This window comes from Talpa europaea, assembly GCF_964194135.1.
Source record: "Talpa europaea genome assembly, chromosome: 14".
In the NCBI taxonomy this organism is placed as follows: domain Eukaryota; kingdom Metazoa; phylum Chordata; class Mammalia; order Eulipotyphla; family Talpidae; genus Talpa; species Talpa europaea.
The window spans coordinates 41,392,950-41,405,016 of NC_140082.1; the positions used below are offsets into that span (position 1 = coordinate 41,392,950).

At 32.6% G+C, this 12,067-nt stretch overlaps 1 protein-coding gene across 3 annotated transcripts in view; it reads right to left on the reverse strand.

The window, feature by feature from the left end:
- Window positions 1-1,236: 1,236 nt before the first annotated feature.
- ARHGAP12 (Rho GTPase activating protein 12) overlaps window positions 1,237-12,067 on the reverse strand; it is a gene marked incomplete at both ends in the record, with an annotated part of 82,934 nt that continues 72,103 nt past the window's right edge. For all 3 annotated transcript variants that reach the window (XM_084253535.1, XM_084253533.1, XM_084253534.1), the window contains 9 exons: window positions 1,237-1,411; window positions 2,224-2,326; window positions 2,578-2,712; window positions 2,811-2,888; window positions 4,146-4,244; window positions 6,809-6,925; window positions 8,592-8,694; window positions 9,576-9,674; window positions 10,458-10,559. In XM_084253535.1, the coding sequence (XP_084109661.1) occupies window positions 1,237-1,411; window positions 2,224-2,326; window positions 2,578-2,712; window positions 2,811-2,888; window positions 4,146-4,244; window positions 6,809-6,925; window positions 8,592-8,694; window positions 9,576-9,674; window positions 10,458-10,559 (1,011 nt within the window). The remainder of the gene's footprint in view (window positions 1,412-2,223; window positions 2,327-2,577; window positions 2,713-2,810; window positions 2,889-4,145; window positions 4,245-6,808; window positions 6,926-8,591; window positions 8,695-9,575; window positions 9,675-10,457; window positions 10,560-12,067) is intronic.

Below are 12,067 nucleotides of genomic sequence, written 5' to 3' on the forward strand. Positions count from 1 at the left end.
ATCAATCTACATTAGTAACGTAAAAAGAACTCCTCAAATTTAGCAATGTCATTTCCACCTGACATCCATCTAATTTACATATGGGTTTCCACTATTCATACTGCAGTTAGAATTCTGTAATAATTTTTTTCTAATGTATTCTGTACATATTAAATAACCTAAAAGGTTTCTCTTGTAGTGCATTTACCATTTAGCAAGTCTATTCAGTATTTTTCCAGTACCATTTGTATTACAGTGATTTGCCTGTAAATGTAATTAAAATCTAAAAGTGCACACAGTTAACTTTCTCAAATAACAGCATAATTCTGGAGGAAACCTAATATTCACAGAAAAGAATACCAATATAAAGATTAGAAATGTAAGGTTAGAATGTACTCTGAGACTATACAACACAATTATATACATAAGCTAAGACATTAAGTCTTTAGCTTATATTTACACATCAAACAATGTTTCCACAGGGTCATACCAAGAACTCAGTATGGCACTAGATATAATTAGGGTTGCTAGCTACAAATCAGTGTAGCACAGACAACCCAAAAATACCCTGAACTGACTTATGCTAAATTAAACTCCAATATATCACAGTGTTTTAAGTAACATTAGTGTGCTGCCCAAACAAGCAACTAAGATATCTGATAAGGATGCTGCACAACACAGAAAAAGACAGCAAGCCTTCATTAGGGGATATTTGAGTTATAATGAATCTTAGCACTTAGACTGCCATTGCATGCAGACACCCTGAAAAAGAAATACACAGGTTTTCAAAATGGATATACTTTGTTTGTTTAAAATGCCCAAGAGAGTTTTCAATTTAACTGACACTAAGTACTGTCTATCAAGTGATGACCATAATGAATCATGAGAAGATGCTCTGCAATTATCCAGTTTGAGAGGAAAAAAAAAAAATCACAACTGTAGTCTTCTTACCAAATTATCCAGTGTATATGACTGGTAATAATCGCAAGTTTTAATCTTTACTGAAATTCAGAGTATGAAATGTAAGCATTCAGAATAAAATTAATTCAAATCACACATAGTTATATCAACTTGCAACAAAGCAGCAAATATGAGGGCCTAATAGATATCTTGCTTGACTCTCTCACTCCCTTCTGATCCCTCAAAAAAGTGCAAAATCAAAGTCACTGCTTGGTCCAAAAATAAAAAACATCATGAATAAGAATTTCAAATCTGATGGAATCCAGCTTCTATTACACAGGTTGTCTTCAGTAAGAGTCAACGTCCAAAAATGGAACTTAATTCCAGAAGAATTAATTCTACAATCTGATTTTGGTAGACAGTATGAACTGCTATATTACCAGTCTCTTTCTCTGGCTTTAACAGAGTAGGGCCAAAAACAATTGCTATACTCTGATAGGTCATTCGGTTCTTTTCTCCATTTTCTATGACTCTAAAGGGGAAAAAAGAAATCATTAAAAGAGGAAATAAAAATTAGAGAAGGAAATTTCAAATTTTACAAACAAGAACAGTTTTCATTTAAAAAAGAGAAATAATGCTCATTTTCCTAAGATACATAAAAACTACTTAACCAAATAGAAATCAGTTCCAACGCCCTTTGAAGCTTTCTTTTGGATAAACACAGCTGACAGATATAACTATATATATATTCTAACCAATTTAAATGTTTCATATTTTTGCTCAGTGTTTAAACTGAAACATGGACTTAAATATGAATTACAATTCCAGATATCAATGATTACTCCATTAGGTTGATGAGGGAAAATATTACATCATAGAGATTAAACTTTCAACTTATTTTATGTTTTTTTAAAAGCTCTCTCTCACTAGGATCATTTATCCTATCAGAAGAAAAAAAATCAGTTGTTTAAGTAGCAATCTAGTAACTTAGAGCCACGGTGGCTTTCTTTTAAGGTAATTTAATATCCCCCCTTTAGTAACTAATATCATCTTCACATTAATTTTAGCAACAATTTTGAATACCAATTACATGCTATGCATTATATACATATAATATCTACATTAATGTATTCTTCATACCAAACCACTTTACCTATAAGGGACTTAAGGCTTCCAGGAATTGAGTTACCTTTTTCAACTTAAAGACAGCAAGTAGCATAGTTGGCATCTGAATCTTTGATTTACCCTGACCCCATGGAAATTACACCATATAGTAACAGAGAACTATATAGTTCTCTTTTTACTCCCCTATATTACTTCTTTATTGTAGTGAGACACTCTTACCTTTTTAGATGTCTAAAAAGAATCTGCATTGTATCTTGATTTGGCTTTGGCAACTGTTTGATTAAGTCCTTAACAGCAGCCACTCGTTGTCTTGGTTCTTGTTCTGGGAGGGAAGAAAAAGACAGTAACTAGAGATTTTGCATGAAACTGAAAGCTGTGACATATTTTAGAACATGGTATTTAGTAACACACAGTGACATCTGGTGGTCACATTTAAATTTTCTGGAGTAAAACAAATCCTCTGGAAAAATGCTTGTTTAAAATAAGATTGAACAGGATGTAATGTATGTAAGCTTACTCTGTACAGAAGATTTTCAATATTTAGGAAAAAACTGAGTGGAATGACATACTTACTAATTGCATTAACAAAATCATTAAAATGATTAAATGTAAAAAGGGGTTCTGGTAATTCTCGAAAAAACATTTTGAGTGCTCCAGTAATGACATGAATATCTTCCCATTTACTATCATTCAAATCCAATTTCTCATCTGAAAAACAACAGGAATAGGAAATTTTTAAAAAATCACGTTAATTCCAATAGTATAGGTGATGACTCTGGCTATAACAAAAAGGAATATGATCTTACCATGATTGACTGCAAATCTCAACTTCTGGATCACTGCAAGGTTGCCACTTACTCTGTATATCCCATCAACATCCAAACCTAAGGTAATAACATAAAAAACAAAAAAAAATTTTTTTGTTTAAAGTATTCGTTTGCTGCTTATGTTCTAAAACATAAAGATGCCTGCATGTTTTAGAATTCTTGTTAACATTATCCTAAAAATCATATGGGCAAACACTCTTTTTCTCTAAATTGCTTTTTATACAGACTAGAGAGGGGTAAAGATTCAATCTGAACTCTTAAATGAATAGCAACAATTCTATTTTGTTTATCCTGTACACTGTGGAGCACCTCAAGGAAATCATCTCATAAAACTTGAAACACTAACAATTTTAAGATAAACTTCTGCAACTACCTGGGGATCACTCAAAAGGTAAAGGAAGCCAATAGAGAAAATCATTCCAACCATTTTTTCATAACCTTTTGATAATGTAAATTCACATGTTAAAGAACCCCTTTACAAGTGCTTGTCATACTAATCAATCATAATAAATAAACATAACCTTAGCTAATAGTTTGATAGTTTAATCATTTCTTTTATAAGTAGAACAGAATCACTTGAAACGCACACAAAGCCTAAAAAAATTCAAATATTCATTAAATGATAATGCTGTACACATTTAACAAAGCACATTATCTAATGTGTATTCATTTATCTTCAAATAAAGGCAAGTAGCATGGTGTCTCTTGTCATGTTGACAAGAAAAGTAAAACACAAGAGTACAGTAGATCTCAACTGTAGAAATTAAATTAAAAATTATGCAAATGTTTTAATTGTGAAAGATGTGTTTGCTACTATACAGATATAAGTTAATGTGATAGCAGTCATATTACTTTATATAAAATTAGTATATCATAAACATGTTAAAATCAATGAAAATAACATTTTAAGACTTACATTAAAGGAAATGACAAAAAGGATTTGTTTTTATATACTTTATAGTTAAGTATATTTTATTATAATATTTTAATTATAAGATGAAAGAAATATAATCTCGTATGTTCCATACTGTCAAATCATTCCTTAATAAACTCAGTTCACAATCACCACTTTTATTTTAAGCAAACGCTAATTCCAAATGGGCTCAAAGAAGGCAAAATGTCTAATAAACCATAATTACTGAATATTCAGTTGATACCTACAAAAATTTTCATTTCAAACAGGCACAAATACAACTTTTTGCAAACAAGATGCTCTTCTTAACATCTGAGTTTTGCATTTCTTAAAATTATAAAAATCCCAGGGTAAAATGATGTACTGATGTACTTATTAACATTAAAATAAAATTTTCTTACCAAATTCTTCAACATGTTCGATGCATAACTTCACAAATTTTGGCACTGTGCCACTCTCCTTCTGACACAGACTCGCAAGATTGGCTCCGAATACCTGATCTGAAAGATTCATTTCAAGAAATTAACCACCTTGCTAAAATCTAGTTCTCAAAATGTCTAAACCTATTGTAGTACAATAAAAAATATTCAGTGTATTCATATCCAGACACTTACACCTTTTATGATCTACAGTCTGCCTACCTCTTCCAATTTCATTTCCATATACCTTCTTTACTAAATTGCATGAATACTACAATTCATTCTTGCCCAAAAGATTTTATTACTTTCTACTACTAAATCTTAACCCAAATTGAGTTCCTTCCCATCACTTCTGGTCTCAGCTAAAAAGTCAGCTTCTTAGAAAAACATTCTGACCATCCTAAGATAACCCCAATTCGATCACTCTCTATTTTATTACCATGTTAGATTCTTCAAAGTAGTTATAACTATTTTAAATTATCTTGTCCGTCTGTCATTTTTAGACAAGCTTCACGATGGCAGGGACCTTCCACAAGGAGATATACAAAGCACCTAGGTTCATGTCTAGCACTTAGTAAACACTAAAAAATTTTTTTTCTTTAAGATTTATTTATTTATACAAGAACCGGGGTACAGGTCAAAGACACAGGAGGGTGAGAGAATTCACCAGAGACAGAGTGGGGAGCAGAACACGCAGATGGACTGAAGACACTGCTAAGGAGAGCAGTGGGCGAGGCTGGAGAGGTCTACCACGCCATGTAGGTTTCTCCCTGGCCAGCCGGGAATTAGAACTGGTGCTGCAGAGGCTGCGGACAGCTTCGCTGCACTCAACCCGCTGCGCCACCAGGGAGGCCCACATTAAAAAAAATTTAACTATTAAATCAAGCAAGTACATGGCCATCATGTTATAAACCTGATTATACAAAATATATTTTCAAACCTGTTCTATTATTAATCCTGCAATCCAACAATTTTGAAATGCCTCATTAGTGTTTAAATGCTCAGGTATCCAACCACTATGGAGAGCTGTGTGGAGATTTCTTGACTTACTAAAATAAACATAGAGCTTCCATATGATCCAGCAATTCCACTCCTAGGTATTTACCCAAAGGACACAGAAACATCAATTCCAAAGAGCACCTGCACCCCTATGTTTATAGCAGCACTATTTACAATAGCTAAGCTTTGGAAACAACCCAAATGCCCAAAACTAGATGACTGGATCAAGAAGATGTGGTACATATACACCATGGAGCATCACTCAGCATTCAAAAAAGATAAGCACATGCAATTTGCAGCAACATGGATGGAGCTGGAAGGGATCATACTCAGCGAAATAAGCGAGAAAGAAAAAGAAAAATATCGGATGGTCTCACTCATAGCAGGAATCTAGAAAACTTAAATAAGGGACCAGGAAAAAGAATAACTATAAGAAAGAAAATATCAAAATCAACAAACAACTATGAACCAGAGACACTCTATGAGGGGTGATGGGGGTGGGGAAAGGAGGGATTGGGATCAAAATAAGGGGGTTGTAATTGTATGGGAATATAAAAATAAAATTTAAATTAAAAAAAGAAAATAAATAAAATATAAAAATTGTAAATTAAAAAAAATAAAAAAACATGCTCAGGTAAATAAACATATGAAATGATAAACAATATGGCAAAGTAGCAATGGTTAATATTTCTCAATGAAAAAGCCTAGTGAAAAAAATTAGCATCAATTTCTATTCATTTATCAGGCAGGTTTTTTTTCCTTAAGGTCCTAAACTCAGTATGTTAAAATCATGCATATTATCTGGAAATAAATGTTTATCCATAATTTATAAGATTGCTAATTTGACTCAATTAGTTTAAATTTTCCTAGCAACTTAAAATATCTTTTAAATAAAACCTATTTGTGTATTTTACACTTTACAGATATTCCAGTAATGAGCTTTGTTAGGAACTTTATAATCGGAGAGATAGATGTATGCCATTTATTACATTACCTTTACCCACATCTTATTTATGAGTACATGTCAATATTGTGAGTCATGTGAAAGAAAATTTTATTCTGGAATTAAAGGTGCTTATAAGAACTAAAGGTATATCAAGTATATGTGAATTTACAGTATATTATTAAGGAAAAGATCTTCTTGGGTCATTATAGTACTTACAGGTTAAATAATAAATGTATAAGTAACTGGAGGGGAGAGAACACCTTGTACTAATGTTAAAATTACCTGAACTGAGAACTGAAAGCAAACAAAAATGAGACTGTCCAATATTTTTCTCCTTTATTTCTACCATCTTATTGATCATTTATTCAAAATTTCTTCCAAGCTATTTATTTTAAAACTAAGAATTGTGATTGTCATGTCTCCTAAAATCTGCCACCCATTACATGTATGTAGTTCCTCTGGTACAGGTTTCGAAAAACTCGTTTGGTTTATATCCACACCATTCAATGCTAAAACAGACTTTATGAACATTGAAAAAAGATTTTAATCATTTATTTTAATCACTGAACCTGGTAACTTTACTAAACAAAGAATGAATGAGAACATTTTTACTGTTTGGAATTTTTCAGATTTTAATTTTAAAATGTCTTTCTTCTGAATATGACCAAAGTTCATAATCATAAATATCACTTCTACCTACCTTTAATGTAACCTTTTTCACGAACAGCTTGCAAAGTGGGTCGTCGAGTAAGAAACTTCTTTAAGTTTTTCTTGGTTTTTTTCTGTTCTGAAGAATCTATGCTAGACATCTTCATGGCTTAAGAAAGAAAATAAGCATTTCATAAAACACTTAGCACTCAAAAAAGATTAATCCCATATGTAAAAACTACATGTAAAATTCAGTTATTCTAACTTTAATATGGTTTAAATATAACATGAAGAATCAAATTAGCACAAACCAAGTTTCAAAGTGATAAACCAACACTGTACCCTTCCTTTGTGCCAACACATTCCTAAATTATTCTAGTTTATACTGACTCACCACTGATTTTAGAAGGTTAAAAGGGGCCAGCAAAAAAATCCATAAAATATAAAAATCTCTATCCTTACTGAACTAGGACTCTAGAAATATGTATATCCACACACATACACATATATATGGGATATATACATCCATCATAACTATTTGTACTTTAGTTATACTTTGTGTAACTGTGTCTCATCATAATTATCTGTACTCTGAGCTAAGAATGGGACCACCTGGAAAATGTTCTGTGTTGCCTTTAGTCCTGGTTTCTTTTTTTTGATTACAGTAATAAAAATTCAAAAAGTAAATTTTTTGAGAATAACTATATATGGGAAAAGTTGAGAGCACAGACAATAAAGTTGTAAAAAAAAATGAGGTTTTTATGTGTTTACATTGTTATATAGTGACATCAGTAATACTCTTACACGTCATTAAAACGTGGGAGAAGAAAAGTAGGGCTGATTTTCTAGCCATTCAGTTAATTTGAGGCCAGCAAACACTCAGTTAAATGTGGATTTGTTAAAATAGATTTAACAAAGTTCAGAGTCACAGCTAATGGCCTATTTAAAATGTGATTCACAAGGGACCCGCATTAGAAAATGCTATTCTTAAAATTGCTGATGCAGTGTCCTGTCCTTTAGGTATATGTGATCTGGAGATAACAATGTGTGCATCTGCACTTGCTAAGCAAGTGGCCTGGTAGCAAGAAAAGAACTAGATGCACACATCCACATGGCTTTTGACTTTGAAAGTTTAAAATTCTACCGAGGGCCTCCCCGGTGGCGCAGCGGTTGAGCGCTGGGTTGCGAAGCTGCCCGCGGCCTCTGCGGCGCCGGTTCAATCCCCGGCTGCTCCCCGGCCACCGGAGGAGGATCCCACATGGCGCGCAGACCTCTCCTGCCGCCCGCTGCTCCCCTCAGCAGTGTACTTCGGTCCTTCTGCCTGCTCTGCTCCCTGCTCTGGTTCTGGTGAATTCTCTCACCCTCCTGCACTTCTGACTGTACCCAGTGCATGTGTGAACAAAACAAACAACAACAAAAAAACAAACAAACAAATAAAAAAACATGCCTCTATTAAAAAAATAATAAAATAAAATAAAATTCTACCGAGTAATTACATTTTTTACATCAATCAAGTTCAGCTTTGTAGAGGCCTCAACAAAAATGCATAATATTTTTCTCCTGAAGTTTCATAACGTCTTAAAATTCTTACCATGCCATATGGATGCATACAATGAAGTTGAAAAATAATAATGAGTTAACAAGGAAAGAAGTACTCAACACTGAAGTTGCCAATATTAAATAAATATACTGAATCTTATAACTTTCTTGTAACAATAAAGATCTCATTCAGCCTTCACTTATTTATTTAAAATCTGAAAAGCAAAGAGAATAAGCTAGCTCAAACTATTAGCAATGATGGGAAAGAAGAATAGCAACACGGTGAAAGAACTTACAACGAAGTTTTTTAGGATCCTTATGGTCCTTTTCTTTATCATGCTTTTCTATTCCAGGTGAATCTGGTGTCTCCTCTTCAATTGCTTCATCACTTTCTGTGGTCTATTGGTCAGAGATTTCCCAAACACATATTACGTTTTATATTACTTTAGATGTACTAGCAAAATTCTCAGAATGATCAATGATTGCCTTCTAGATGATTTTGGGAACCAATTAGTATATATAATATGTATAGTTTACATATACTTGATTAATATTAATAAAATATTATTTCCCCCCAGAAAGCACAAATTCTGATATTTAAAAAAATACTGATAACTCACAGGATAATGGGTTTACAGTGATAATAGTTTTATCTTGTCTCATTCTGATCAACAGTATATAAGTAATAGTAACAACAGTTAAAAGGTCAGGGTGTAGTCTATGAAGACAGAACAAATGAAGCTACATTCTGTAACAATATTAAAACATGAAGCTAACTGGCCAATGGCACATTTATTTGCACAACAAATCTTTTTAAATGGCACTTTGTATTAATCACTACTCAGAGAGTGATGGATGTCTAGAAATCCTAGAACTCATCTACAGCATAAGCAATGTCACCTTTACAAGTTAAAAAACTGGAGTCTGGGAACCGTGTCCACCAAAAAGTACTACTTCCAACTCATTTAGTCATTGAATAAAAATTCTGTACTAGGGGAAGTTTGACTGTTCCTTCCTCTGAACTATTTTTTAGATCAATGCCTCATGTGAAAATTATTTAAAACCCATGGTAGTGAACATCCTATAAATGAGAATGTTAAATCATTTATTATCTCCTGCAAATTGTTAAATTGACTGTTGTATTTCCCACCTCTGTCAAAATACATATATTAAAAAAATCTTTCACATCTAAATAGGAAACTACATAGGCTATAAACAAATAGAAAATCAAAAATAGTAACAACTTTGAAGTTAAAGAATTACCCTAGTCAAATACTTACCTGATTATTGATAGTGCTACTAAGAACTTTAAACCAATCATTAATAACCGTGTCATTGTCAGACTGAATTAGCAATTCCGTCCCTTGCCGAGTTTTCAGCTTTAGGGAAAAAAGGAGAAAAAAACTATTTGTAGTTGGTTGGTCCTTTCAAACTAAATAAATGAACATATTTAGCTCAAGGTTTACAAAACTCATTGCGAAATCATTAAGTAACTACAGTAAGAAGACTAGCAACCAATTTATGCATCATCTCTTCAGTTCAGAGTTTCTTACACTTGACTGAGGCAGTTAGAGGCTGCACTTCTATTTTCTAGTTAGTGATTTTTTTTCCCCCTATGAACATATGGCACTGTTTCCTAAACAACATTCTAAAACATATACCTCATAGTTCCCAAAATAATATCTTTTTTTTAAAGGTATTCCTCAAAAACTACATTTAAGAAATTATGTGACATTAACTTGAGTAACAGATGAAAGCTAAACAAAATTCACTCCTTCGAGAGTTCTCAGGGCTTTGCAGTGGTCTGTTAAACAGCAAAAAATACCTGATGTAGAGTCATACATTACTGTAGAGGACAATAAACAAAGTAGAATAGTTTTAATTTATTCTTTAATATTAGATTAAGTAGAAAAAGGAAACCATACATTTTATTATTGCTGAGGGAAAGGGAAGATTTGTAGAACAAAGTTTTCTAATATATAGAGTTCCAAAAATTTATACAAATGAAGTCTAGATCTTTACATCAGTGCTTTTTGCCCCTTATGACACAAACTGACTCAATGACCAATGGTGCCTTAACTAGTCACACTGAAAAACTGTTTCAAAAAAATAATCAAATTATGGTTAAGAACATAATCACACTTAGGAAAGAAATTTGTTACCTCAAATACATTCTTTTTGCTGGATTTCTCCTTTGAAGCCATTTCAATCGTTGCTCCCTTGAGGTCCACTGTGAACTCTGGTTTGGACTGATTGCTCCCAAACTTCATTTTTGAAAAAAAGAAAAATATTTATGTAAGATTCATGTTTCTGCTTGTATTCAAAAAGAGTTAAGACTAATTTTATATTATTAATAAATTAAATAGATGGTTGCCTCAAATCCTTCATGTCTTTCCATGTTACAAAATAGCAACTGCTATATTAGAAAACAGAAAAATGTCTATATGAATATATATAGTTCATAAAAAGGAAGCAAAATGGCTCAACTTCCATCATAATAAGAAAATACAAAACAAAATCACATTAAAATCTTCTTCACCTAACTGTACAGGGAAAAAATCCAAAAATTTGATCAAAAACTATATTGGTGAGGTCATAGAGTACTAGGCTCTCATATGCATGTAGGGGATAAAATGGAACAACTTCTGGAGAGGGAAAATTGGTAAATATGATATTTGCAAATTTATAAACACACCTATCCTTTGGTTTAGCAATTCTGTTTTTCTTTTTTAATTTAGCCCAGAGTATACATGGCATTCAATGATGTGTCCAAAGAGGTAAAACAATATTCTTTCATGTGTACAAATATCTGGCAGTTACTTTCCTACCCAATAGGCATTTCTCTAAGCCTGATATTGTGCTTCCTTGAGTTATTCTGTTATCAACTATTTATATTATCAACTAACAATAACTTGTAAGGACAGAAAACTCTAAGTCCCATGTTCTTTTATTCACCAATTATTAGCAATTATGACTAGAGCCAGATGCCATAAAGTCTCAGCAATTTAACAAGGAAATTTTTTATTAAAATAGGAAGATAGTTGACATGGGTGGTCCGAGAATAGATAGTACTTAACTATTACATTTTGTTAACTAGATAAGGAAAAACTAACAAATAGCAGAAAATATGTTAAACCCTTTTTCTGTATCCTGTCATCCGCTTAAATTTTTGTTTAGTTTGTTAAGAGTAGAATATACCATTCCCATGTTATAAAAGATTTGCAGATTTTGAAGGGTTTTTGTTTGTTTTTTTAAACATTTATTTTTGTGTATTTATGCATACAAGAATTGGGGTGTAGCCTAGAGGTGCAGGGGTGGGGGGTTGGTGTGAGAGGTCCCTGTCTTCACCAGAGACATGGCATGGAGTGCTAGTAAAAATGCATTTAACACGGTTGGCAAAAATTTGTGTTGTTATTCATTTTAAAAATCTATTACCCCTTCCCATACTATAATCATCCCTCCAATGTATTCATGGCAAAGAAAATAATATTTTCCTGGCAACAGGCATGCAGCAAGAACACATACATTGATAGTTAAATAAGGATTAGATTTTACATATGCAACTGCAGGTGGACAACTGAAAGAATTTTTCCAAGGTGAAAGCAAAAGTCTGAGTCCTGTAGGCAGAATGACTTGATGGAAAAGGGAAGAGAAAGACAGTGTCATAATGCACAATGCCACAGAATAGAAAAGCACAATGGCACCAGAAGGACAAAAATACAATTCTACAAGCAGACACACACAATGCAAAGCTCAACTTTGAAATTATTTT